At 40.3% G+C, this 26,173-nt stretch overlaps 1 protein-coding gene across 3 annotated transcripts in view; it reads right to left on the bottom strand.

Moving 5' to 3' along the window:
- FBN1 (fibrillin 1) overlaps positions 1-26,173 on the bottom strand; it is a 199,078-nt gene that overhangs the window by 30,492 nt on the left and 142,413 nt on the right. For all 3 annotated transcript variants that reach the window (XM_069983105.1, XM_069983095.1, XM_069983085.1), the window contains exons 32-46: positions 24,553-24,678; positions 16,706-16,828; positions 15,251-15,373; positions 14,787-14,912; positions 13,123-13,245; positions 11,623-11,745; positions 11,041-11,205; positions 10,368-10,436; positions 9,900-10,025; positions 9,500-9,622; positions 7,942-8,100; positions 7,296-7,367; positions 7,085-7,210; positions 5,532-5,654; positions 1,852-1,977 (exon numbers count right to left, since the gene is read on the bottom strand). In XM_069983105.1, coding sequence (XP_069839206.1) covers positions 1,852-1,977; positions 5,532-5,654; positions 7,085-7,210; positions 7,296-7,367; positions 7,942-8,100; positions 9,500-9,622; positions 9,900-10,025; positions 10,368-10,436; positions 11,041-11,205; positions 11,623-11,745; positions 13,123-13,245; positions 14,787-14,912; positions 15,251-15,373; positions 16,706-16,828; positions 24,553-24,678 — 1,833 coding nt within the window. The remainder of the gene's footprint in view (positions 1-1,851; positions 1,978-5,531; positions 5,655-7,084; positions 7,211-7,295; positions 7,368-7,941; positions 8,101-9,499; positions 9,623-9,899; positions 10,026-10,367; positions 10,437-11,040; positions 11,206-11,622; positions 11,746-13,122; positions 13,246-14,786; positions 14,913-15,250; positions 15,374-16,705; positions 16,829-24,552; positions 24,679-26,173) is intronic.

The raw sequence follows: 26,173 nt of genomic DNA on the forward strand, positions 1-26,173 counted from the left end.
GTCTATTAGCCAGGAAAGGACAAGCACAAAAATGATGAAGTAACGATCATCATCGTCCTGTGTAATAGGGTGAACGATTTAAGATCATTATAGCAGACATTTGAGATCATTATCGTTAAATGCCGAAAAATCGTCCCATGTAATACGCCCGTTAGACCTTTGGCTAGCCGGGGAGTGGAATACACTGCCACACTCTCTCCCCGGCTGTATCTCTGGATTGCAGTTGGTGTCAGAGTTGAGACCCACTGTGATCAAGTAGGGTCCATGACCTCCATACCATACATCACATACATCATTTAGGTTTAATTGTTTTAAATATTGGAAGTATTATTGTTATATTATAAAAAATTGTGAAAATCCCTAATTGTATTTTAGACTAACTGTACTGTAGGTGTTTGGTGAATACTTACTCCTGATAATACAATCTATCCATATGCATGGCCTTAATATATCCCAAAAGTGCAAATTGTTACTAAATGTATTTCACTGTGGATGAACAGAAGTTACATTTTTTTTATTTACTATTTGAGTATTTTTTGTTCCGGGGCTGGGGGTTATGTAACAATAATAAACATCCTATATCTCTGGTCCCATACAGCTGCAGCACAAACACTTCCAGGCCTCCACTGGTCTCTGCTTCTTCTGGGTTGTGTGCTGTCCCATCCCCACAGGACCTGCCTTCTCAGCCAATGAGTAATTGAGGCAGGACACCATTGTGGCCACTGAAAATAGACTAAACAATCTGGTCCAGTGGGTCGGAACTGCACAAAACCCATAAGAAGGGGAGAATAGTGGAAGACTGGAAGCACTGTCATGGCAGCTGTTGGGGACCAGAAGAGATTAGTACAGCATGTTTATATATGTATATCATGTTTATACAACCTCCAGCTCTGGAGCAGGTTTTGCTTTTGTCCATACAATCACTTTAATGTATTTACACCAGTTTTCTGGCATAATGACACAAAAAGTAAACTGTGTAGACTAAAAGATATATTCATGAAATCCCTTTGTTCCGGATTTGAACACATTCTACTCTATGTGAAAAAATGAACGGGGCTTCATAGTCCCTCAGAGAGTGACTCATTTAGTAATATTATACCAGAAAGGAAAAAGTAGAGGAAAACAATGCCATGTCCAAACTGATGCTGCCGCTTTCATTGTGTGATATTCAGTGCTCAAGGAAGAGATCCCAGTTAAAACTCTTATATATTATCCCAACTCTCATACATTTATTACTATACCCCTCATCTATGTTTTTTCTATGCTCCATAAGGCTATGTTCACACAGTGCAAAAGTACGTCCGTTGTTGCTGTCGGCAACAACGGCCATACTTTGTGCGGTGTGGAACACTGCCTTATCTTGTATGGGATCCCGGCCGGAGTGTATACACATCGTATACGCTCCATCCGGGATCCCATGCCGCGCCGCAAAGAACTGACATGTCAGTTTTCTGTGACCGCAATTAAGCCAATTGCGGCCGCAGAAAGACCTGTCAGCTCACACGATGAAGCGAGCGTCTCTGGCCGCTTGCTTCAATGAGGATTCTGATGCGGGTGCACGCTGATGCGCCCACATCAGAACACTGCGGCCGCAAAGATCATACTGCAGTACCGGCCGGGATGATCTTTGCAGAGACCAGCCCGGTCACGGAACGGCCGTTCATATAAGCAGTGTGCACATAGCCTTAGAATGTTCACCAAAAACTGGTAGAACATTAAAGCAACATGTATGTCCAGTGATATGATTACATGCAAATACATCTATATAAACGCATGACGTAAAATTGTGTTACAGATGAGCGGATGTTTATTAATTGTTCCAGACATGTAAAAATGAAGTGAACAACCCACCCAGACACATGGTCTGATCCTCATTGGTTTTGAATCCATTATGACAAACACAGTAATATCCTCCAGTCTTGTCATGACATTCTCCATGGCTGCAAAGGTTCGGGTTTTCCTGACACTCGTTACGATCTTTATAGAGATAAAAAGAAACAGACAGATAAACAGGGATGTATGAAAAACAACATGTGCAAAACAGAGAATAATAGTACAATTGTATGGCACCTAACACCGGACATGTTACATATTGGTTTGATTTATCAGTGGTTGTCATGCTTCCCTCTTTTAAACAAATTTCATATTCACAATCAAACTGTTTACAAGGTCATATCCTTTCAGTATTGAGAGCAGAAGCAATGATCACTGGAGTAAATGTGCAGCTCTGTTGTGTTTACTGACATAGGCCCCGTTCACTTAGAGCATGGGTCTCCAAACTGCGGCCCTACAACTGTTGCAAAACTACAATTCCCATCATGCCTGGACAGCTAAAGCTTTGGATTTGGCTGTCCAGGCATGATAGGAAATGTAGTTTTACAACAGCTGGAGGGCCGCAGTTTGGAGCCCCATGACTTAGAGTAAGAGGGGCGGAATTCCGCCAGCCTCTGTGTCATAATGACACTCTAAAGGAGGCTCGCAACAAAAGATCCCATTTAGTAGTTTGTTGCTTCTCCCTCAGGTTTTTATGACACCTGAATTCTCTGTGGCATGGATTTTACTAATGATAAACAATATGCTATTTCAGATCAGTTTTTCATCATGCAGTCTTGTCATAGAGCATTTATTCTTTAATCTTCAATAAAACATCTCAACAAGCTAGAGCTCCACTGTAATATTAGCCATTGGGCTAATATTACTTTTCGAACAAAAGTTTTAACACTGGCAAGATGTATCATAATTAGAGATGAGTGAACCTGGAGCATGCTGGAGTCCATCCGAAGCCGAACTTTTGGCATTTGATTAGCGGTGGCTGCTGAACAGCCCTAAGGCTATGTGGAAAACATGAATATAGTCATTGGCTATATCCATGTTTTCCAGACAACCTTAGAGCTTTATCCAGGTTCAGCAGCCCCCACTAATCAAATGCTGATTGTTCGGGTTCGGATTGACTGGAACCCGAACCCGGTTTGCTGATCTCTAATCATAATCAAAAATGACGATCATTTGATCACTTGATCACCTATTGATGTACATCTGTGTATTAAATGTAGACATAATGATTGTCATCTCCGCCTGCTTATTTTCACATGTCATAAATGAGTGGTAAAATGTGATTTCCTCAGACAGTTCTCATTATATGCTTCATTAGAATGGCCCCAAAGAAATGTTCCAGCATCATGTTGGATTGTTGATTCATCCCTGTCATCCATTCTTCCAGGCAGATGATTTTGTCTTTGGCCCTGTAACTTTATTTGTTCTGTTTAGATATTAGGTTTTTATTTGGCTTTTCTACATGTAAATCCTGTTTCCTTCTGACAATTTTTTATGGTTTGGTTACTCCAGGCATTTATGTTTTTGAAATATTGTTGCTCTTGCATAGAAAATGAGAAACCTCCTATTATGACCTAACCACGCTACCCAGGGGTCCCCTCCTTCAGCATCATCAAGTCCCCCAGAACGCTCCCATTGCTACTTCCAAGACAGATTTGTCTTTGCAGTGACAATCCACTCACCCAATCACAGACCATGGTGCTGTCCTTCTTCAGTCAGTAATTGGCTGAGTGGGTGTCATTGCAAAAATGAGTATTGGAAGTAGCGGCGGGAGTGTTCATCGAATAACACGAGTATGTCACAGGAAGACTCTGGGGTAGTGTGGTTAGGTAAGAATAGGATGTTTGTTATTTTCTATACAGCAACTGTAATATATCAAATAACATAAATAGCAGTAGCACCCTGTCCAACTAATTTTTTAAAATCTTCTATTAATAAGACATATTACTTTGAGTTTTCTATCCTTACACTTTGACATGTTTCTTGGTTCCTTTTATAACTTTCCAATTTTGTTATTACATAAATTTGCACACAACAGACTGGGAACAACCAACATCTTTTGCTACACCCTGTGCTATATTTCCATTTTGGAGAAGTTTAATCCTTTTCACAGATCGAATTGAACTGTCTTGTTGGGACAATGTTTTCTTTTTATTAGCCAAGTACAGCAGCTTTATCTGTAATCCTTCCCTTTTAACTACAAAACAATTTACACTTTTAGACCCCTACAATTATTTGTTTTAGAAAAGGAAATTATAAACTGATTCCATATTTTTTTCCTCTACTTGATAATGAAACCCATTTGCCATAAATTAAATAATTTACTTTCAGACGCTTGGTAATGTTCATGAGGAAAAAATGTTCAGCTATTAAATAATTTAAGTGGCTTTTAAAATCTCCACCAGGCCTGACAGTAGTTGACCCGTACTCTCAACTGTTAAAAACTCCTGGTTTTATTTTTACAAAAATCAGCCCTGTTTGTACCTTCATAATTATGATGTTCTTTATGTCAGATGTTTCCTGCACTAGCTCGCCAGGTTGGTTCCCTGAGTACTTATCAACTGAGCATGTGGAGAATAGCAGGAAGGTGTACAACTTGCAATGTGATCCCCAATATTGTTCTCTATATCTGATATTCTAACAGTTTTCCTGTTTCACTGAGTGAGTTACAATAGTAGTTGAGGGAAATTATAAACATCTTTATACAAGAACCCCAGAGGACTTCCAAGCAAGTATATATCAACACCCTACTGACAAAAGGTTTTCATTATAGCAATGGAGAAAGTAAAGGAACAGTCCATTTCCTCATCTGGAGAGCGACCTGGACAAAAACTATAGACTGTTTTTGAAAACCTTGGAGAAAAGTGAAATACAGTATGACCGTCATATAACTTTCTTTTTTTTCCAGTTCATATGAAATCTTCTGTTGTTAGTCCAAAAATAGTTTTTATACACTTATAGTACTTAAATCCAGCTATTCTTAAGTCAAACATTCAGAGACCTGGAAAAAGCTCTCAACATTTTGACAGTGTTAGGGTGAAGAGAAATGGACTTTTGGCTAGGTAAAGCTCGGCCGATGCCAGAGAGCTTCATGTTTTGGGCTTGATTCTGTGCTTGTGTGGTTGGCGTGAAAGAATAGATGATCCAAAGCTATAATGAATCAAAAACTGTTGACAACATATCAAGAGACATAACAATAGTCCAGGCCGCGCTACTTAATAAGAACCATAACATCTAAAAAGTCAGATCCACTCAGCATGTTGTCATATTTAAAGGCATATTCCTATCACGTGAAGGGAGAGCATATCACTAGAATATGCCATCGCTTTATTACCAGTGAGGGCTCAATCACTTTATGACCCTCACTGGCCCTGGGAATAAGGGGGCCACAGCACTGATTCAGTGTTACTGTCTTCAGTTTTTCCTTGCACAGTGGCACTTAGCCATCTACTGCCCAGGGGAACAGCTGCAAAGTACCATTTAAGTGAATAGGGATGGCTACAGCTCAAGTGGCAAGGGGCAATACAGTACAAGAAAGACTAAAAGGGCTGCAGCACTGAATTGGTATCGCCTCCACCCCCTACATATATAAAGTATCCTTATGCTGTATGTATACACAGGGCTTGTTTGGATACAATGTGGTTGAGCACAATACAGAAGGATTGTGAACCATAAGTAACATAATATATTAATCTCACCAACACATTGCCCAGTAGAAGTGAACTTGTAGCCAGGTTTGCAGTCACAGCGGTAGCTCCCTGGGGTGTTAATACAGTCGGCATTTCTTTGACATACTGGCCCATTCAGACATTCATCAATATCTGGCAAAACAAGCAAAAACAGAGATATATACATCATACAATGATTTTGTTAAATGGAAGGAAAATCTATTTTGAGATACTGAAGCATATAGTTTTTTTTTCTAATATGTTTTTTATTTTCTTATTGCAGATTTATTTATTCTACCTTCTGTACATAGTTATGGAAGAGGTTGAGCTGCTGGTTACAGCATATGGAGATACGCTTTACAACAACCGCATGGACTATGGGAACCTATAGTCTGGAGATCACCCATTAACTTCAATAGGGAGAAATGTGGGCGTGCTTTATGACTTATGCCAAGATCACTGTGGAGGGAAGGGTGAGCTGGAAACAACATCTACTATCAACAGTGGTTCTGTGTTTGTCTTACTAGAGTGGTACTGCCTGTGCCCTACAGAAAAAGAAGTGTCACCCTATTATGTGGCTTAGTAGTCAGAGAAAATCCATGTACCATAAAAACATATTCTGGTTTTTTTAGTTGTATTCTTTTCTAAGATACCTGTACCCCCTTCATAAGAAATTGTTAAACTAGCGAGTGATGTGTGAAAATTCCCAACCTTACGATCTTATGAATGAAACACATAGCCATTGATTCGGAAGCCTAACTAGTATTGCATTGAGCCATAGGCTGTGTTCTACAGGAAAATGTTATATGTACTATATTCTACAGCATCAAAAAAGCCTGCAGCAAGAGTCGCCTAAGTATCCTGTTTATCCTTCTTTGGAGTCCTGTTTGCTTTCTCAGTTCAAGAATTTAGCCCTTTCTTTCCTCGGTGACTGCTCCTCTGTCTGTAGAGAAACTTTATGAATGGCACTATTACCCCCTGTAAGCCTCGGCAGTGTTTACGCATTGGCACATATGCTGCCAGTTTATTTACATCCTTGGATCCTTGGGTCTTAAGTTTCAGATGTTCACAGCTAACGTGTTGTTGATGCGGTACAGATAGGTTGGTGGAACACTGCATTTACTTAGACGGCAATCTGTAAGTTCCTATGGTGTGGTATAGTAACCGTGTGAGATGTAACAAGGGCCGTGGAGAGCTGAAGTCATTGCTGAGAGAGTTGGAACCATTTTTGTATAGTGAATCATCCAATAACTATCAGTTACTATTCTGACAGGCGTATACATTTTAAGGTTCCAACAATGTATCAGACAGTAGATTTATAATCTGCAGAATTGACAACATTTTTCCACTGTCCACTGTGCTTGGATATATAAATACAGTTAACCATGTTTTCGAGTATACATTTTTCAAATGTATTTTTCTTCAAATGGGCCTTAAAGCGAAACCTTGTTTAATAACATACTGCGACCACAGCAACCTATCCCCTCCCCCCCCCAAAAAAAATTGCTACTACTATTATGCTTCAGGATTAGCACATATGGCAAGGTGGAGATGTCCATCAGCCATATGAGCTGCACGCTTACCTTCACAGTTTAGCAGTTTGTCATTGTAGAAAAATCCCATTGGACATTCACAACGGAAGCTCCCGATCATGTTTATACAAATGCCATTCTCGCATACCCCAGGAATCTCTCTGCATTCATCGATATCTGATTGAGACAAGGATTAGAGTAAAAACTTCTGTCATGTAGGAAAACGTTTCACGGGAAAGCAGCAAATAGGTATTAAGCCTACCAATTGGTTGTCCTGTGTAAATATCAATGACAAAGCCTGGACGAGCGCTTCCACAAAGTGCTGCAAAGTCATCTGCATAAAAAAAAACAAGAAAGAGCGTTTGAAAATACCGTAAAGGTGTACCGGCTTTATATACATGTACATCACATTCTCCATAGATTAGTAAACTGCAACAAGTTCAGAGAGACCATGAGTTCAAAACTGTAAGGATATATAGATTTTTACCATGGCTGCTGTTTCTTAAGGTGGCTAGACACTTTCAATAGGTGTTGGTTGAACTTTTGTCCTTCCAACAGCTATCTCAGTCCCCCCATACACATGAATGTTTAACACATCTTCATTGTTCATGTCTTCTATATAAAGAAGGGAGGAGTAATAAATACATTTGACACTTATTTCTTATTGTTTTTGTACCACACTTTGAAATCCACGCCAGCTTTGAACTGGAATGGATTCCTGGCATAATATATGCTCCCCACTCACCGCCAAAACAGGGCCACATCCCTCCATAAAATATGTAAACTTTGTACCAGATTCCGCTAGTGTTTAGCCATAGTGCAATTACCTCTAGTACTTTTAAATTAGCAAACATGGTGTAATTGCATATCTCAGACCACACAATACACATGTGATATGATGCACTCACCAGTACTTGGCAATGGACATTCTTCACAAGGTCTGTTCCAAGCACGTCCAATATTGTACGAACAGCAACACATTTTTTTCGTCATGTTGTAAAGCAACTCCTGATCACAAGTTTGATTGTCGGCATTAAAGTTTCTAAAGCACAGACTTCTTCTCATGTCTATGAACAAAAGATAAAACAAAGTCAGACAAACTCAAGTACAAGGGAATAGTATGTATGTTATAGTTTGGCTGCCCACTGATGTGTCCAAAAAGTACAAATAACCTGTAACAATAATAATGTCAGAGGAAAGGAATATTCTTTATATTCTCACAACTGCACTTGAAAACAGATTAGCTAGAGGACACATAAATCAGCAGCTTCTATTGTACGTGTTATAGCCTAGAAGGTGTGTATTCTTAATGCTGGATGACAATGTTAAGCCGGTTTCTATTTATATTTGTAATTTGACATAGTTTTTGGATGTACTTTTACAACTGTTTATAGATCTGGCAAACCATAATCTGTTATTTCAATAAATCTGTGAAAACTAATGTAAATGAAGTCATGTGTAGCCTAGCTGGAGGATGAAGGGCTTTATATCGGGAAAAGGAGTTCAGAACTTCTATAAAGCAACGCCTGGATGGTCTTCCAAACAAGAAATTATGGTATAGAAAAACTGGACTAGCGCATAAAACTTTGTATAGCATAAAAGAACAAATAAATGCTTTGCTGGTTTTAACTTTTGCCTACAGTTTATACCAATATTTTTTAATACTTTTTCTTTTTTATTTCCTTTTTGTGATTTTTGCTTTCCAACTTCCACTGCTTACCTTCACAAACATCCATTTTTTTTTCACTCTAGTCTGTTATCAGGCTTGCTTTTCATAGCAAACAAGCATAAATCTAGGTAAGGCGAATTTAGTGGCAAACAATTATGGACACAGTTACCTGTATGTATTGCTGGAAAAAAACACATATATTTCAATAGTGTTTAAAAATATTGGGGAGGATTTATTAGGCCTACACCTGGCAATAATCCTAAAAAAGGCTGCCTGTTCGCCTGATTGGTGGGGGCAGTGAGTTGGGAAGAGGAGTGGTCTTCATCTGTGCCTAAGTTATTATGTTTCACACCTGTAGGTCTAAAGGTCTAACCGATCTAAAGGACAAAAAACATAACAGAGGAGGGTGATTACAAAAGAGCAAAACGGAAGGGGAATGGGCAAGGAATGGAAGGGAAGGTGGTAAGAGGGGAAGGAAGGGGGGATGGAATACAAGAGGGAAGAGAATACGTAAAGGACACATAGCTGAGGGGTAAAAAAATAAAAAGAAAGAGAGACTACCCAGAGCTAGGGGCTGCTACTCCAGAGGGAGCAGAACCTGCCACCCATGCTCCCCAAAGGCTGGCGTGGATTTAAAGTTTATCCATACATCCCACATTTTTACTTCCTGTAAGAATTCTGTTCTTCTGTTCTCATCTCCTCCATTCTCATCAGGAAGTTCAGCACATCTACCATAATTTAAATATTTAAATATGTAAAAGGTTTGAAAAAAAATCTTTAGGAGAGACATCTCTTACCCATACAGTTGTTTCCTCCATTTACTTGCATGAAGTCAGGTGGGCATACACAGGTATAGTTTCCGACAGTGTTGTAGCATGTCCCAGGCCCACATATTCCAGGCTGCTCACATTCATTGATATCTAAAATACAAATAGTCAAATATACAAATTAGATCTATTGCAGGACAAGTGAGTATTAAAATGTGACTGATACTTTCAAAAACTTTTCACATGTCACAGTGACAAAACGTTTTGATTGGTCAGAGGCCTAGCAAATAGCCCATGGGGATGTGTGCCTTCAGCTGGCCATGTATGTTAATTAACGTCACATAACCCTATCTACTGTGAATTAAAGCCACTATAATCTGTATATTGTAAAAATCTTAAGAGTAACCTAATTTTTAAACACTTGACTTACCATCACAAACCCGTGTCTCTTCATTGAGGAAGAAGCCAGTTGGGCATCGACACTGGAAACTACCAAAGGTATTGACACACTTTCCTCCTTGACATAGACCAGGTAATTCAAGACATTCATCGATATCTAGAATATTATAAAGGCATAGAAAAACATTCACTACCTGCTTTACAGATATTCCAATCACTTTCAAAGGGAAAGAACACAAGATGTTTCTTAAATGCATCAAAACTTAAATTTTATTTTGTTCACCAGAACCTCAGATTTCCTGACATCCACAGAACTAAGTGAATGACATACAGTAACTAAATCAATATATAAATGTAATAGCGAAACAACCCATGCCAAAATTCCAAGTGCTAAACAAGAGCAATTGGATGTATGATTGTACATGGTTTAAGAATGACCCGCTAGAATGGTCTTGTATTTCTTTGAGGGTACAGGAGACGAGAAATTATACAAAATTACCTTCCAAAATGACAGTAATGGGATTTGGTCTGAAGCCTTCTCCTCCAGGACACAGTACCTTATAGTCACCTGCAAAATTATGTAAATATTGTTTATTTTTTTATTGGCAGTCTATGAGAACAGATCCGCATTCGTACTTTTATGTCAGTAATACAAGGGGCACACAGCCCAGCATACATTTTGTCTTAGTCTCCTATGGTCTCCATTACAATGTGGTATCTTCCTAAACATTACCTAGACTATGATTGATTCTTGATTTCCAGTTGGGTATTATAAAAGTCAATATCATCTCATAAAATTGTCTTAATACTTCATTCATTCTAAACATGGAATGTGAAGAATGAGATATCGCTAAGGAATTAATGGGCCAAGTCAATTTGCAAACAGGGGAGGATAAAAACATACAGCAGGTATTTGCCATTCCCTATCATCTCCATAGTGCCTAGTAATACATCACTTTATAGTAGCAGAAATATTTTTGTAAATGCCCTTTGTATAAAGAGAATCTAGAAAGAATTTTAATTATAATTTAACAGGAAAAATCCAGAATCAACAATACCACAACATTGCAACATGTCAAGACATTGCTTATACATGGATTACTAAGCAGCTATCAATCTACTGTACATGCAGTAAAACAAAATGTCCACAAATGTCATAGCTTTGTACTTACTGGAATTTACAGGTGGACAGTGTTCACAAGGAGTTCCCCAGGCTTTGCCAAGCGAGCAACAACATGAGGCCTTAGATACGCCAACACCAATCTCATAACTGCAGGCCAAGTCTCCATTATCTCCTCTGGGTTTAGCTTCCAGGTAACAATTGCCAGATCGGGTATCTGTACAATCACACAGACAGTATTTTATTGTCCTGGATAAGCTATACCACATATATGTAATGACTACTAAAGTACTAAAGTTCAAGTACATAGGCATACACAAAGCAATGTAGTCTATATTTGTAAATCAGGCAACACTCATTATGGAAATATTTATAAACATCTACTATGCATATCATGCAAATGGATTGGTGGGTTGGGCATTCTACTATGACATATACAGAACCCGTATGACTATGTAATAACAAGAGGACAGTGCAGTATTCAACATAGTGTCCCACTCAGTAGAGTTCTGACATAGTATTGGGCCTCAAATGTGTTGCAAAACACAATCTAATCGGATGTCTAATGTGGTAAGCCAATAAAGGGATTACCTAGCAGAGAACAGTGAATAATAAATGGATCGAAAAGTCATACCAACACATCCAACCCGAGTGGGGTTAAGTTGGAAATCTGGGGGGCATTCACAAAGGTAACTTCCTGGAGTATTCTCACATGTTCCACTTATACATGTTGTTGGATCAGTACATTCATCCACATCTAAGATAAAGCAGAAAAAAGTTTTAGTGAAAGATGGTAGACATTTTCTTTAACCATTATACATAGCATATTCCGCAGTGCTGTACTGGGATTGTCATCAGTCCCTGTTCCTATTTGGGCTCACAATCTAAATTTCAAATGAATTGAATTTTATGTTTTTTAGCATTAGCGGCAAGCCACGTAAACACAATGGGGGACATTTAACAAGACCAGTGTACTTGTGTACTAGTCCTAAAGCCCCGCCACCTTTCCACCTAAAGCACGCCTCTTAGTAAATCTGGCGGGACTCAGAGCAGGTGTCAATTTCTGCCATGATGTACAGTGATTTGCAGGCATAAACAATGATAAATCAGATGCAGGAGGAGGCCACACCTGCTCCCCACCTTGCCATGCCCTTTTGCACTCAGGCAAGTGGGGCTTAGACGTCAGAAAAGGCACAGATTTTTCTAAAAAATCCAGAGATTTTCTGTGGCGTATGTCAGGGGTGCAGATGATAAATCTGACCCACTGAGACCATACAAACTCCATGCAGATATTACTCTTTGACCCTGGAACTTAGAGCAAAAAGGCAACAGATAACCACTAAGCCACCATGCCACCCATTTAGTAGTATATTTGACCATGATCACATATGGAATTTTACAATTACATTTCCAATTCTCTTAAGCTTCCTATCCAGGCACAGAGTTTCTCATTTCAGCATTGGGACCTAATTGACATTAATAGGATGACTAACGTGTTCAATCGTTTTTTAAAACCTTTTTCTTTTTCCTTCTTTATTTTAGTATTTCCTCCTCACTAACCAGACAATTTTACCTATAAATATGCTAAAGTAAAGGGAGCTGGATCACAGGTGAGAAGAGTTAGGGTGTGACATTTTATACAGTGGCTTATGTAATGTCAGCTGGATAGATCATACTTGCTGGTGCTCCCAGAATTACCGGGTTACTCCTGGAAAAAAGAGGAACTCCCCTAGACGGGCAGGGGCCTGGGTCTGTATAATAGTAGGTGTGGGTATAAAGGAAAGTCAAAACAGGTGGTCTATATCTATGTATTTCTATGTAGAAAGTCTGGTGTGTGGTCCTTATTTAATTAGGTTTCTACCAAAGGGAAGGTAGGGGATATGTAATATTGTTAATGCATATTGTTATAATCGGGATAATACATATTATAATATTGTAGATTGGTGGCATTCACCCTATAACAATGAGGCATAAGTAAAAAGTTTGTTGCTACCCTATTTGTCTTCTTAGTTAGATTATCTGTGCTATCCCTTAGTAACTATGAGATGCATTCTAGTTAATCTATACATAGTGCCTGAGATAAAGCAACAAACAATTCTATGTAGGAATTGGAGTAAGGCCACCCAGATCTTACCTGTGCAGTTGCCTCCACTTTTATCCAGCTCAAATCCAGGATCACAGTCACACCTGAAGAGTCCCGGGAGGTTTTTGCAAGTGCCAAAAACACAGATGTTCGGAAGATCACATTCATCAATATCTACAAATAACATGAGAATATTTATATATAGAAGCAAAAACCTTCACTAACCAAAATAACCATGGACCAGCTATGACATTGCCAGGACTGATTGTTAACAGGGTCAGAGCTACACAGGAGTGCAGATGGTACAATTGCACCTGGGCCCAGGAGCCATAAGGCCTCTCTATCCTATATGAGGAGATCAGTACTATAAATGAAGAATTATAGCTGGGGGCACTGATGGAGACTTTGCATTGGGGCCTAGCAGCTTTAAGCTGGGTTCACACTATGTATATTTCAGGCAGTATTTGGTCCTCATGTCAGGTCCTCATAGCAACCAAAACCAGGAGTGGATTGAAAACACAGAAAGGATCTGTTCACACAATGTTGAAATTAAGTGGATGGCCGCCATATAACAGTAAATAACGGCCATTATTTCAATACCACAGCCGTTGTTTTAAAATAACAGCAAATATTTGCCATTAAATGATGGCCATCCACTCAATTACAACATTATGTGAACAGAGCCTTTCTGTGTTTTCAATCCACTCCTGGTTTTGGTTGCTATACAGCCTCACAAATACAGCCTCAAATATACATAGTGTGAACCCAGCCTTAGAGTGTCCCTGTCATTAATGTGAGTGTTCAGATTCCCACAATCTCTGGAATGAGCCAGGAGAAATGTGTGGTTCTGCAGCTCACTTCCAGGCTCGTAGTGAAGCAGATAACCACACACTTATTCTGGCTTGTTCTAACGGTTTCTGAGGGTTTGTACACCCAGACCGCAACTGAAAGTTTGATATTTCTGTGCAACATGTTAAAGGGGTTATCCAGCACTACAAAAACATGGCCACTTCCCCCCCTCTCTTGTCTCCAGGTCAGGTGTGGTTTGCAATTAAGCTCCATTTACTTCAATGGAACTGAGTTTCAAACCCCACCCATCTAGAGACAAGAGTGGTGCAAAAGTGGCTTTGTTTTTGTGACACTGGATAACCCCTTAAAATATTTTTTCTAATGCTTCTTATGTCTTACATTGTAAAATATATATGGATTAACATAGTCTACAGTCATACTACATAAAGACACAGAGGGCTCTTCCAGGCAAAACGGACCGATGAGCTATCCATAGGATGGCCCATCCTATGGATAGCTACTGTATTTGGCGCCCACACTACACAGTAAATGGAGACAAACTCAGTTGACGTTGGTGGTGGTAGTTATTGGTATCCTTCCTATCGGTGACCAATAAACTATCCTGTGGGTAGCTCATCCATCCATTTTGCCCAGAAATTCCCATTTAAACAAATGCCTTTAATAGGAGGATTCTTCTTACATATTGTACATCCCATAGATGCCACATTTCTTTCAATATTAGTGTCTGTAGTGAGTGAGATGGGGGAGACTTTGTAAAGCCTGCAGCATTGTAATGTTTTATTCATGACCTAGCAAAATAAAAACTTTTCTACTCAAGTTAGGGCTATATGGGATGTGGCATTTTAACCTAAGCAGACACTTTTATTTATTTATTTCCACCCTGTAATACCTCTAACCCATCTTACCTTCACATGTTTTCCCATCTACACCTGGTAAGAATCCCATGTCACAGTCACAGCGGTATCCTCCTGGAGTATTAAGGCACTGACCATTTCCACATAGGTTCACGTTTTCTGTGCATTCATCAATATCTGTTGAGAAGAGCGAAGCATTTTATTAAACACTTTACTTCTTGGCATATCTCACAGCTCACAATGTGTTATTGAAGCTAAAATCTCTTTCCCTGTTGTTGTAATTATAAAGCTCTATTCTAACAAGGATGACCTAGTTGTTGGCAGTAACTGCGCAATCCGTCTACCAGACCGAATTTGTAATGCCTAATCTGCTGCAGTGATCTCACCATGAAAACAGCAACCGCCATGACAATAAAGAAGTCAATAAGAGTATGAACAATTGCTTCAGAAGTAAACCTTAATTCATTGGCTACAATATGAGCTGAACCCCAATAGGCCGTCAAATAGAGACTCACCTTTGCATTCAAATCCATCTCCTGAATATCCCTCCTTGCAAAGACATCTATATGATCCCATGGTGTTCTTGCAGTTTGCATCTTGACTACAAAGATGGGTTCCATTTGAACATTCATCAAGATCTGAAAAAAATAACACAAAAACCCCTAAATTTGCTATTCTGTTTTCAGCAGGTAATACAACTTCAAACTGATGCTACCACCCCATTACTTTCTGACACAGTGTTCCACAATATTTGTGTGGCCAACAAACACAAGGAGGCATATGTATAATCACCAGAGATAAGCTCCATAGGCCAATGAGCCGGCAGTGTAGATGTTAGAGCACCGCTACATGCAAAGTTCTCATCAATGTTGTTGTGGGGTAAGAAGAAATTGGGATTTTGGACCCCCATTCTAGTGATCAGTGGGGAATCCGAGCGGTGGGGCCCCCATTGATGATTTAATTGTCACTATTATTTAAAGCAATACTGATGCAAAGACATGCCAAGTCAGATTGGTTGGGGTCTCGGAGGTGAGGCCCCCTCCAATCCTTATGTGAAGCCAAATGAAACAGGCGACAATGCTTAACTCTGTAGCTGGCTACTCAATACAACTCATTGCAGGACATGGTCTCTACTATAAATCTATGAAGCTTATCTCCTGCACTGAGTTGTAATAGGTCACCAGCCTGGTAATAGGTCACTGCGGCCAATCCTAACTTTTAACATGCTTGCACAAAGGGGGACATTTATTAAGACTGCCATACATCGGTCTTAAATGAAACCTAGTCCCCATTTACACAGCCGGATTTACTAAGAGGTGCACACCTCTTAGCATGACTTTTTTTGCATGATTTACACCACTTTGCAGGCCATGCCTTCTTCCTGCCTTGCTGTGCCCCCTTGTCCACCTATCAGGACAAGCACAACAAGCACACAAGTGAGCACTTTTTCCCCCAGCTCATTGCAATCTCTGTCTTACTTCAGGAGACGGCCTCCATAGAAAGTCTATGGAGCTCATTTCTTGCAGTGGGACGGGGAATGCAGCAATCTGGGGAGAGAAGCATTCAGCCTTTCTTCTGGTACTATCTTCAGTTGTTGGGGACCTGAACACCACTACCTTTGGCATGTCTCAAAACAGTTTGCTTTAGAGATCTGCAGATAATCTGAAGGACTGGCAAACAGTATGAATATGTTTATCTCCTACCTACGGCACGTTTACAATTCACTTTACATTACATTACTTTATATTTAGTCGTAAATGTATAATGTTGATATGCTAATAATACCCACCATTTCTCTGGGTAATGAGTATTCTATACCTAATATCTACATATTCTTGTACAGCCCATCAGTACTGAAGAAATGTAATAGACAAAGCATTGTTATGCACAGGCATTCAGATCAATGCAAAACGGCCTGCCGGCCAATACTGCGGTATACTATAGCATGCGCCATTGAGAAAGCCCCATACCTGTGCACTTGATACCATTTCCTACCCATCCAGGGTTGCAGCTGCACTTAAAGCTTCCAGGGAGGTTTGTACACATGGCGTGTCTGTCACAGTCGTGAGCACCGATCTCACATTCATTGACATCTGGTAAGAAAAGAAGACAGAAAATCATGAAATTGTATAAACAAAAACATGTGCTCAGAACCTTTTTAACCTTAGTTTCAATTTAGATTTGTAAATTGTTTTTAAAAGTTTGATCAGATCTTATCATGCCTCAGTAACGACTAAGTTAAATGACGTTTTCAGGATATTACACTAATGACCTATCATTAGGATCCGCCAATGTATGTATGATGTGGGCCTATCACTGAAACCCTGACAAAACTATATGGAAAAAGTCTTTGGCTCCAGGGTGGACCGGAGGGCCAGCATTGGATTCCGCAAAGTAAGTGCAGGAGTCTTGTTTTTTAACTTGGGAAAACCCCTGAAATGGATGTAATAGGCCAAGCTTGGCTTTATTTACTCCAAAATTAATCACAGAAAAGCTGAGCAGGCACTAAGTATGTGACACATGCAACAAAACAGAGACTAAATATCTGTCCAATTGGGCTCTAACTACACATTAGATGTTTTCCCTACCTATGTATAAACTAACATTGCACAGAATCTAAATGGTCACCCCCCCCCCCCCAAAGCTCATGTAGCCTGTTGCATCTTATAATCAGTCTATACTGTATATAGAGTATATAGAGGTATTGCTCATAGCAACCAATCAGACTCATCTTACTCTGATTTGTTTTATGAGTCTATGTGCAGACTATGTAAGAGACTGGCTGTTCCGTGACCCAGTCAGGTGATTGAACGGCCTGTCTCTGAAAAGATCATCCCGGATGATCTTTTTGGCCGCAGGAGCTGCTCCATAGTGTGCACTGACAGAGTTTTCTGCGGCCGCTATTCAGTGAATGGCGGCCGCAGAAAACTGACGTCAGTTATTTCAGGCGCCACTAAGGACCCTGGCCGGAGCGTATACCCTGGGTATACGCTCTGGCCGGGATCCCTTAGACGGAGAGGTTACATATACTTTCGTAATAATCATGGCCGTTGTAAAACGGCCGTGATTTTACTAAAATATACGTTGTGTGAACATAGGCTGAAAGTGTTTGTACAGTGTTCTGGTTTCACATGCTAATATTTAGCTCAGTATTTGTAGCCAAAACCAGGAGTGGGTCCAAAATAAGGAAAAGGTACAAATCTTTCCATTACATTTTTTTTTTTCTGTAGGTTCCACTTCTGATTTTAGCCGCCAAATACTGAGCCAACTACTGCCTTAAGACATGAAGAACACACTATGAATGAGTCTTCCATTCTGTGAGATCATCTAGTCATCTGATGGTATGTACATGTACAAGGAGATAAGTAGTTGAACAAAATGTCCATCCCTGGTGTTTCCTATGCTGTTTGTTCCCCGGCTGTGCATTACATGACAAACTTGTGTGATAAACAAGTAATATCAGAGCGTGTTCATAAACATCATCTCCAAAGAAACGCAGCATAGCTGCCCCTCACTGATCCTTTGTGCTTTTAGCTAGGATATATCTTTTCCCACAGAGCTTGAACAGCTTGAGAAATTGATATTTTGTAGATTGTCCTGCTTGTGGAATGTGGAACATGTCATATTTATGAAGACAGAAGGAAAGAATTGTGCAAAGATATATTGGGATCTTTGTAATAGTCCAGGGAGCTCGAGGAGATTCCTGTACTAGCTAAGAAAACAAACACTACACATATTCTGGCAATGGAGCTTAAAGGAAACGAGACAAAACGGAATAATCCCCTAAATGCAGACAGTACTGAAAACAGATTGTACTGTACCTGTGCAGCCTGATTCCTACAAGATCCTGTCTATATGAGACTTATGTGGACTCCTAATAGACAGGGAACACTGACAGGTGGCAAGAATAAAATAGGTCGAGAAAATACTAACAACGTCTTCTGGAGATGTAAAGAAAATAAACCAACCATCTACAATCTACTGTATGCATCCTGTCTATAGTGTCTTGGTTATGAGTACCTGACTGACCAGCTTATACTTTGCATGATGTGCTATTTACACTATTAGGCTATGTTCACATGGCGTATGAGACCGGCCGTTCCGTGACCCTGCTGCAAAGATCATCCCGGCTGGTACTGCAGTACCGGCCGAATGATCTTTCCGGCCACAGTGTTCTGAAGCGGGCGCGTCAGCATGTGCCCACATCAGAACTCTCATAGCACACAATGCAGCCGGAGCCGCTCACTTCATTGTGTGAACTGACAGGTCTTTCTACGGCCGCTATTCACTGAATTGCGGCTGCAGAAAACTGACATGTCAGTTCTTTGCGACGCCGCATGGGATCCCAGCCGGAGCATATACTATGGGGGACATGTTTCATTTGGCGTATCTTTGATTTTGGGCGGAAAGTGCCGTTTTGCGAATATTTTATTCGCAAAACGGCCATTTTGCAAATAAAATATTCGCAAAACGGCACTTTCCGACGGGTACGCCGGGGGAGTCGGGAGGGGGTGTGGAGGGGGCGGAACGGGGGCGCGGACTCATAGTCCACGCGATTCATTATCTTTTTCTGTTAAAGTTACGCCGAAAACCTACTCCAGTCCTCAGCTGGCGTAGGTTTTCGGCTGTGCGCACTGGCACGCACGGGATTTATGTAGAGGCAGTCCGCCTCTACAAAAATCTCCATAGCGCCGGAGCTGCGGGGGCATTTTTAAGTCCAGTGCAGAAAATGCCGGACTTAATAAATGTCCCCCTATGTGTATATGCTCCGGCCGGGATCCCATAGAAGAATAGGCAGTGTTCCACACTGTACAAAGTACGACCTGTTGTTGCCCATAGCTGTACTTTTACGTAGTGTGAACATAGCCTAAGGGTGCGTGTACACTACGGAATCCACGCGTATGACCCGTGGCGGATTACGTCGCTCGTACCCGCATGCGGCGGCGCGCATCCCTGCCAGTGCCAAGCGACGTAATCCATTGCGGGTCATACGCACCCTAATTCTGTGCAAGTTTTTGGGGCTATTTTTTTTTTTAGGTAAAATTAAAGTTTAATAACATGACTTTTAGAAACCAAAGGAAATCATCCAAATAACCTTAGATATTATAGTATTACCAGAAAACATTAAGGGTTGTGGTAATTTGCTTTGTGGTTTGGTCAAAACCATAATAGGATGTTTATTAGAATTGATCCAAAGTCATTCTTCCCATGGAAATTGTATTCATGCAGATCTTGGCACAGTGAGGACATTTCAGATTGATCTCCAGCCTAACTGTCAGTTACCCAAGTACAAACTCTCTGGGAACAATTTACTTTAGGAAATGCAACTGTGCGTAAAGTTTGCAGTTCGAGAAGGGAAAGAGATGTTTTGTAAGATGCAGAGACCCCACCTTACAAAAAAATTCTGTAGATTTCAGATTCTCCAATGTCTGGATGGAACAATATTAAACATTTTATACAATTGCCACAGGTCTGACTTCTGACACCCCTAGTGATCAGCTATCATTGCAGGAGAAAGTTGCAGCCAGCATCATATTTCCCCTGGCAGCTGCCAAGAATACTCAGCAGCTCTATAGGAAAGGATCCCATGTAAGACAACCTTTTAAATCTAAATTTGGTTGCCCATGGTGTGAGAAGAGATTAAGTACTGAACTACCTTCCCTGTTCAGATATAACATGCATGTATAAGTTTTGCAGCACATTACAGTGCGAGATGTATAGCAATCTCTTTCACCTTTCACATGTAGAGATTAAGTGAGGACAAGACGCAGCAATGCTGAGCTGAATCAGCCCTGCCTCTCTGTATCTTCCACTGATGATCACAGACACCTCCAGGGAAAATCCACAAGCCCTGGAACTGTCTGTGATCTGAAAGGGAAACAGAGAAGCTGTAAAAGTATACTTACCAGCTCCTGAGGTCCCAGCGATCGAGGGTGTCAGCAGCCCGTCCACCACTTCCAGAGCAGAGAACGGTGGTCGCTAACATAGACAACAAGCTGTCAACTACAGGGTTTGAGGATAGGGCAAAAATGCTAAAGTAAGCAATTTTGCCAATGAAAAGCATCTAACAAATATTAAAAGTTTCGGAGATAAGAATAGCCCTTTAACTATCGAGCTCAGGCTTAGTCAAATAAAAAATTTGCACAGCATTTTAATGGATAAAGAAACACCTCTCATTTTAGTGTAAATTAATATGGGTACTTTTATCTTTGGTATTTTATCACTTTTTTCTTTTTTTCAGTACAAACCATGTGATTCGTTACCATATCATTTCAGGATTTCTATTGAAGAACTGGGGGGAAAATGCCATCATGCATATAGGCATGCTGTTTTATCTTCTAGCATTTGTAAACAATATAGAAGTCTATAAGAACAAATGCCAATGTTTGTGTGAAACCCCCCACCACCACCAAACTGCTTTGATTTCACAAGGTTGCATACGCACTAAAAACCGCCAAACTGCCCTGAAAAAAACATCATACCAAATAACATCCTGTGGATATTGTGTTTCATTTCCCCGATTGACTCTCAACTTACATCTGCCCACATTGAATTGAAGCCACAGAAATGCCATTTGTCGTATTTAGTGGTGTTTTTCCAGGAAAACACCTAGCCTTAAAGAGGTACTCTGTCCAGCCTTAAAGGGGCACTCTGGTATCAGACAATTGTATTTTAAACTATCACCCCAAGTATGTTCTTCTAATCCTGCATAACACCTAATGGACCATGTAACTGTTGATGAATTATTAAATTGTAAACTAGCAACTGCCAAAGCTATATGACTCTGTCATATTTTACATTTTTCCATAGGGATCTTATGTTCTCATTACTACAAGCATCTGTTCCAGAGGTAATAGCAAAACATTTTTTTCTGAACTCTCCCCTAAATTCTACTAAAAAGGAGAAAAAAATGTGTGTGGGTTGGGAATGTGCTGCATGATAGTGGGCGGATGCTGAAACAGAGTGATTAGGAAAATAAAACATGTTTATTTGTGAACATGGAAACAATCCACAATGACAGGGGAGACAAAATATTTAGGCTAAAACTAATAAAACCCAAAGGACAATGACTGTAGAGCTTTTGTAACAAATTCAGATTTCTGCTCACTCCCATTGTATTTTTTGCTTACCCAACGTTAAGGAAGATAGTTGTTTTAAAACACTTAATGATTGAAATGATATAATGGTGTACATACTGTAGAGGAAACAGTTGCTATGGGGTGAACCAAAGAGAGCAGCCTCACCCAGTCCTGCGAGACTTTTTCCCTTATTATAAGGCTGGGGCCACACAATGACTTTGGTTGCATATAAGCAAGTCTCATCCAAGTCATACAACCAAAATATTTTGTTTGGCTTTTCTTGGATTTACAGTTGCGACCTGGTTGTTAACAAAATAGCCAAGTTGCACAGAAGTTGCAAACAAGTTGTAGTCACACATGGCTTGCCTGTAGGGATTTTTCGCTACTTTCATGTCACAGTTTGCTACTACATGGCATGTCAATGTGACGCCATTCACTAACATTAGGTGAACCATTGTGTAACCTTTGTGTCATGTGACTAAAGTTGCCATATGACATGATGTGTCAGTCTTGCTCAGCCAGTCAGCAGCGGAGGTGGGACCCCGCTACAGCCGCTGACTAAAGCGGACCCCTGCACTGGAGCCAGGGAGATAAGTGCCTGTTGTTACATTCACCCACCTTCTCCCCGGGTGTTTTCAAAAAATTGTCAGACCCTGGACTTCTCCTTTAAAGGCCTTTTACATGGCCTGATATGAGGCCATGCAAGAAAGCAAACCAGTTCCTCTACAAGACAGAGTGAACCATGCTGCCGGGCTGCACGAACAATTACTTTAATATTTATGGGCCTGTTAACATTCGTCCAGACATCGCCTGTTCAGTCAAGAGATTCAAGCAACCGACAAGTAGGAGTTTTCCCGCTGGTCTGCTGATTGCTGGCACTTTTACTTTTAGGAAAGCACATTGCCAATATCGGGCAGTCTAATAGGGCCTTAAATCTATATAAACCTCTCTGTTGATAACTCCTTCAAGAGCTAATTGCCAAAAAAGTGTTTACATTAAAAAGATGAGACTGGAAGGACAAAAAGAAGCAAGATACCAACTAATCTGTAATAAGAAGTGGTCTGCCAAACTTTAGTAATATCTGATGTGCTCCATCACAATGAGAGGTGCCTGGATCCCTCTTTTTGGAAGTCTGAGGGACTTCTCCCTTGATTGCAAACCTGTTTATTAGTTTAGACTAATGGGCATCTGTCTCTTTTTTCCCTATATGCCATTTATTTGTTTTCTTCCATTTGGCCTGTTTTGATGGCTATTAGAAAACTACTGATGATGGTACTATACAAAAGCAAAGTCTCCTGCACATTCTGAAAAGTTCAGCATGCACACTGGGTGATCGGGTTGCTAAGGCAACTGTACGACACCCAGTGAATAGTGGGCAATACTGAGTCCTATTCAATTAGAAAAGATCTCATGCACAGAATTCACTGGGTGTCATACAGCTGCCACAGCAACTTGACCGCACCAGTATGTACAGCATCTCTCCATGCCGAAGAAAAGACGGGATGGTGATGCTGTTAAGCCCCATAAAGCATACACTGCTAGGTGATCTCCTTTCCCATGCCGTAAAATAGATTTTTTAAAAAAAATTCCTGAATAAGATAAGCAATGTTTTGGATCTGAATCAGTAACAGGCTATGGCTCCAGAAGTGCAAATGTATAGTATGTGTTTTAGTGTTAGGCCGATAATGCCTTTAGTACATCTCCTAACTTTTGAACAGAAAACAGAAGTGAAAGGTTGCCCTTTACATTCAAGGAAAAATAAGGAGAGCAGCCTTTAAATCCTTTGCTTGACATTCAAAAAAGAGAAAGAATGTATCCAGTGTGCTGCATGTATTTTAGTACATATGATGGATCTAATAGGCACAAACAACTGCTTAAGAAACAACGATCCTAAAATGTATGATTTCACCTTCTCAAGACTTGTGTCCTCCAGTTTATTGTCCAAGAAAGTTGAACCTATTTTGATTGTTGGACAATATGCAGACCTGCTCTACTTTCAAGGTCTACTTGGCTTTTTCCCGAGAGAAAACTATACATTGTAGCCAATATTTCCTTAAAATTAACAAAGCAAAAACTATGAAAAAAACTCATAAAATTAAAGGGATTGTCCTGCAGGATACAGAAGAAAAGAGGTTCGGACTGGGTTAAAAAAAAAGGTCTCTACTGATCTACTTCCCGGTCATCTCTCTATATATAGGATATGCTTGCTCTGCGAATCACCGTTTACAGTGGGGAATTGCCTCAGCCATTGATTAGCCTAGTGGGCATAGCCTGCATCAGGATGCCCAGTGGAGATCAGCAGTGGATCAGTGATTACTGGTTTTTAACCCAGTCTTTTTTTTTTTTTCATCACCACTGTAGTTGTCCATTATAACCCAACATTTTTTAACATGCATCATTCTGAAATCTGGTTGGTTGAGCAACACCTACTTTCTTATTCTACTATTTTTATATATTGTTTATACACAGTATTTAATATATTTTCTTATCATTTCTAAACAATCAGAAAGCTATTGACTACTGTGCAATGAACAGAGGATCACTTTGAACATGCATGTCCACCTATGGTGGACATGAACATAGCTATTCACTGTAAACACTAGGTGGTGCTGTATCTTGTAAGTTTGCCCTAACTCATTTATTCTAGTAAGTTGAAGTGTAAAATTAGCTTATAATTTACACCACAATGTTACACAGTGAAATGAAACTTTATACTGAAAACACTTGCTGCCTGTTACCTGTGCATCCAGTAACTCCTTTCTTGCCAGAGTAACCAGGATTACAATGACAGATGAATGAGCCCTTGGTGTTTTCGCAGCTTCCACTTAGACAGATGTTTAAATGGAGTTCACACTCATCGACATCTGAAACAAAAAGCACTCGTCATGTAGAGTCAAACAATCAAATATACAGTCAACATCTGTACACAGAGCAGACTTCCAAGCAGATGAGATGACACAGCCAGGGGAATTTAAGCAAACCTGTTAATGATAGATCTATGAAATCATGTTAGGTCTGCTTAACCATTTGACTGCCAGCCTACTTCACCAGTAATAAATCAATATGCTACTAAATAGCTGCACTACTACTCCATCATGAACACATAGATCTATCTGAATGCACTGTTTACAGTATCTGCACATAGAACAAATAATTTTCTGTCTATTATTGCAAGCTACTCTTTATACAGTATATATCCAACCATACATAAGCTCTTGGCTATACTCCTGTACCAGGGGTGTAACTACCACAGTAGCAGCCATAGCAGCTGCTATGGGGCCCGCCACATTAGGGGGCCCCATGGCCTGCTCCTGCAATACACTGGGCCCCCTGAGCTGTCATTATTTGTAGCACCAGGTGGCCAAGTGGGCCTCCTGGGATCTGCAAATGTCGCTTTAACTGAAAGTACTCCTGACCAGCGCTTGCAATTATGCAGTTATGACTACATTTGACGGCTTAGTGGTCAGTAGGGAAGGAAGGGGGGCCCCAGTCAAAAGTTTGCTATGGGCCCAGCCATTTCTAGTTACGCCCCTGTCCTGTACCCTTATGTATAGTAACGGCTTGACTTTTTTCCCTATTTAGCCCAGCTGTTTGTGCTCTAGACTTTTCCTGCCATTTGTTTCTGGCACAGAAAGTAGCTTACTGACAGCTACTGACAGCTACAACTGACAGACACATAAACTGTGCTGTTCCCTTGAGGATTCCCTTCCCTCCGCCAGCTTCCCCTGCCATTTACTCATAAGAATAGAATATTCGCATCTTTCTCACTGTTCTTATACATACTTGCCTTCTTCCCTCTCCTAGTTCCTCCTGGTACAGTCATAATAGAACTCTCCTATGTCTTTTACGTTGCTTATGTGCGCAATCATCATTTCCTCCCTCATCTCTCTCTGGAACAGTCAGACTTTCACTGTTGCTATACTTATAAAGTCTTACTTTCTTCCCCCTCTTAGCTCTTTCTGGCGGTAAGGTGTAACAAGAGAAGAACCCCTCCATCTTTTTTGTGTATATACTTTATTTTATCTGTAGTTGAAGTATCTTTAGTATATGAAACTTGATGTAGCATCAATGACCAGATCACTGTCCAGGCCGGCTAGAACTGTCACCTTAATGGGCTGTAAGGCTCTATGCTTTCTTGCAATTGTTGGAATGCATTCTAAAAAATGTGATATCACCGGGCAAGAAAGCAATGGACTGCATGGAAAAAGGGGGAGGGGAGACACAACAGAAATGAATGATGAAAATAAAGAGCAGATACACTTGCTAAGACTCTTTGTGAGACTGCAAGATTTTCTTCATGATCCAAAAACAGTCCTGTAGTTAATTACTTGCTGATCTGTTCCATTTTCAGCTGCTGGG

The sequence above is a fragment of the Dendropsophus ebraccatus genome, chromosome 1, assembly GCF_027789765.1.
Source record: "Dendropsophus ebraccatus isolate aDenEbr1 chromosome 1, aDenEbr1.pat, whole genome shotgun sequence".
Classification (NCBI taxonomy): Eukaryota; Metazoa; Chordata; class Amphibia; order Anura; family Hylidae; genus Dendropsophus; species Dendropsophus ebraccatus.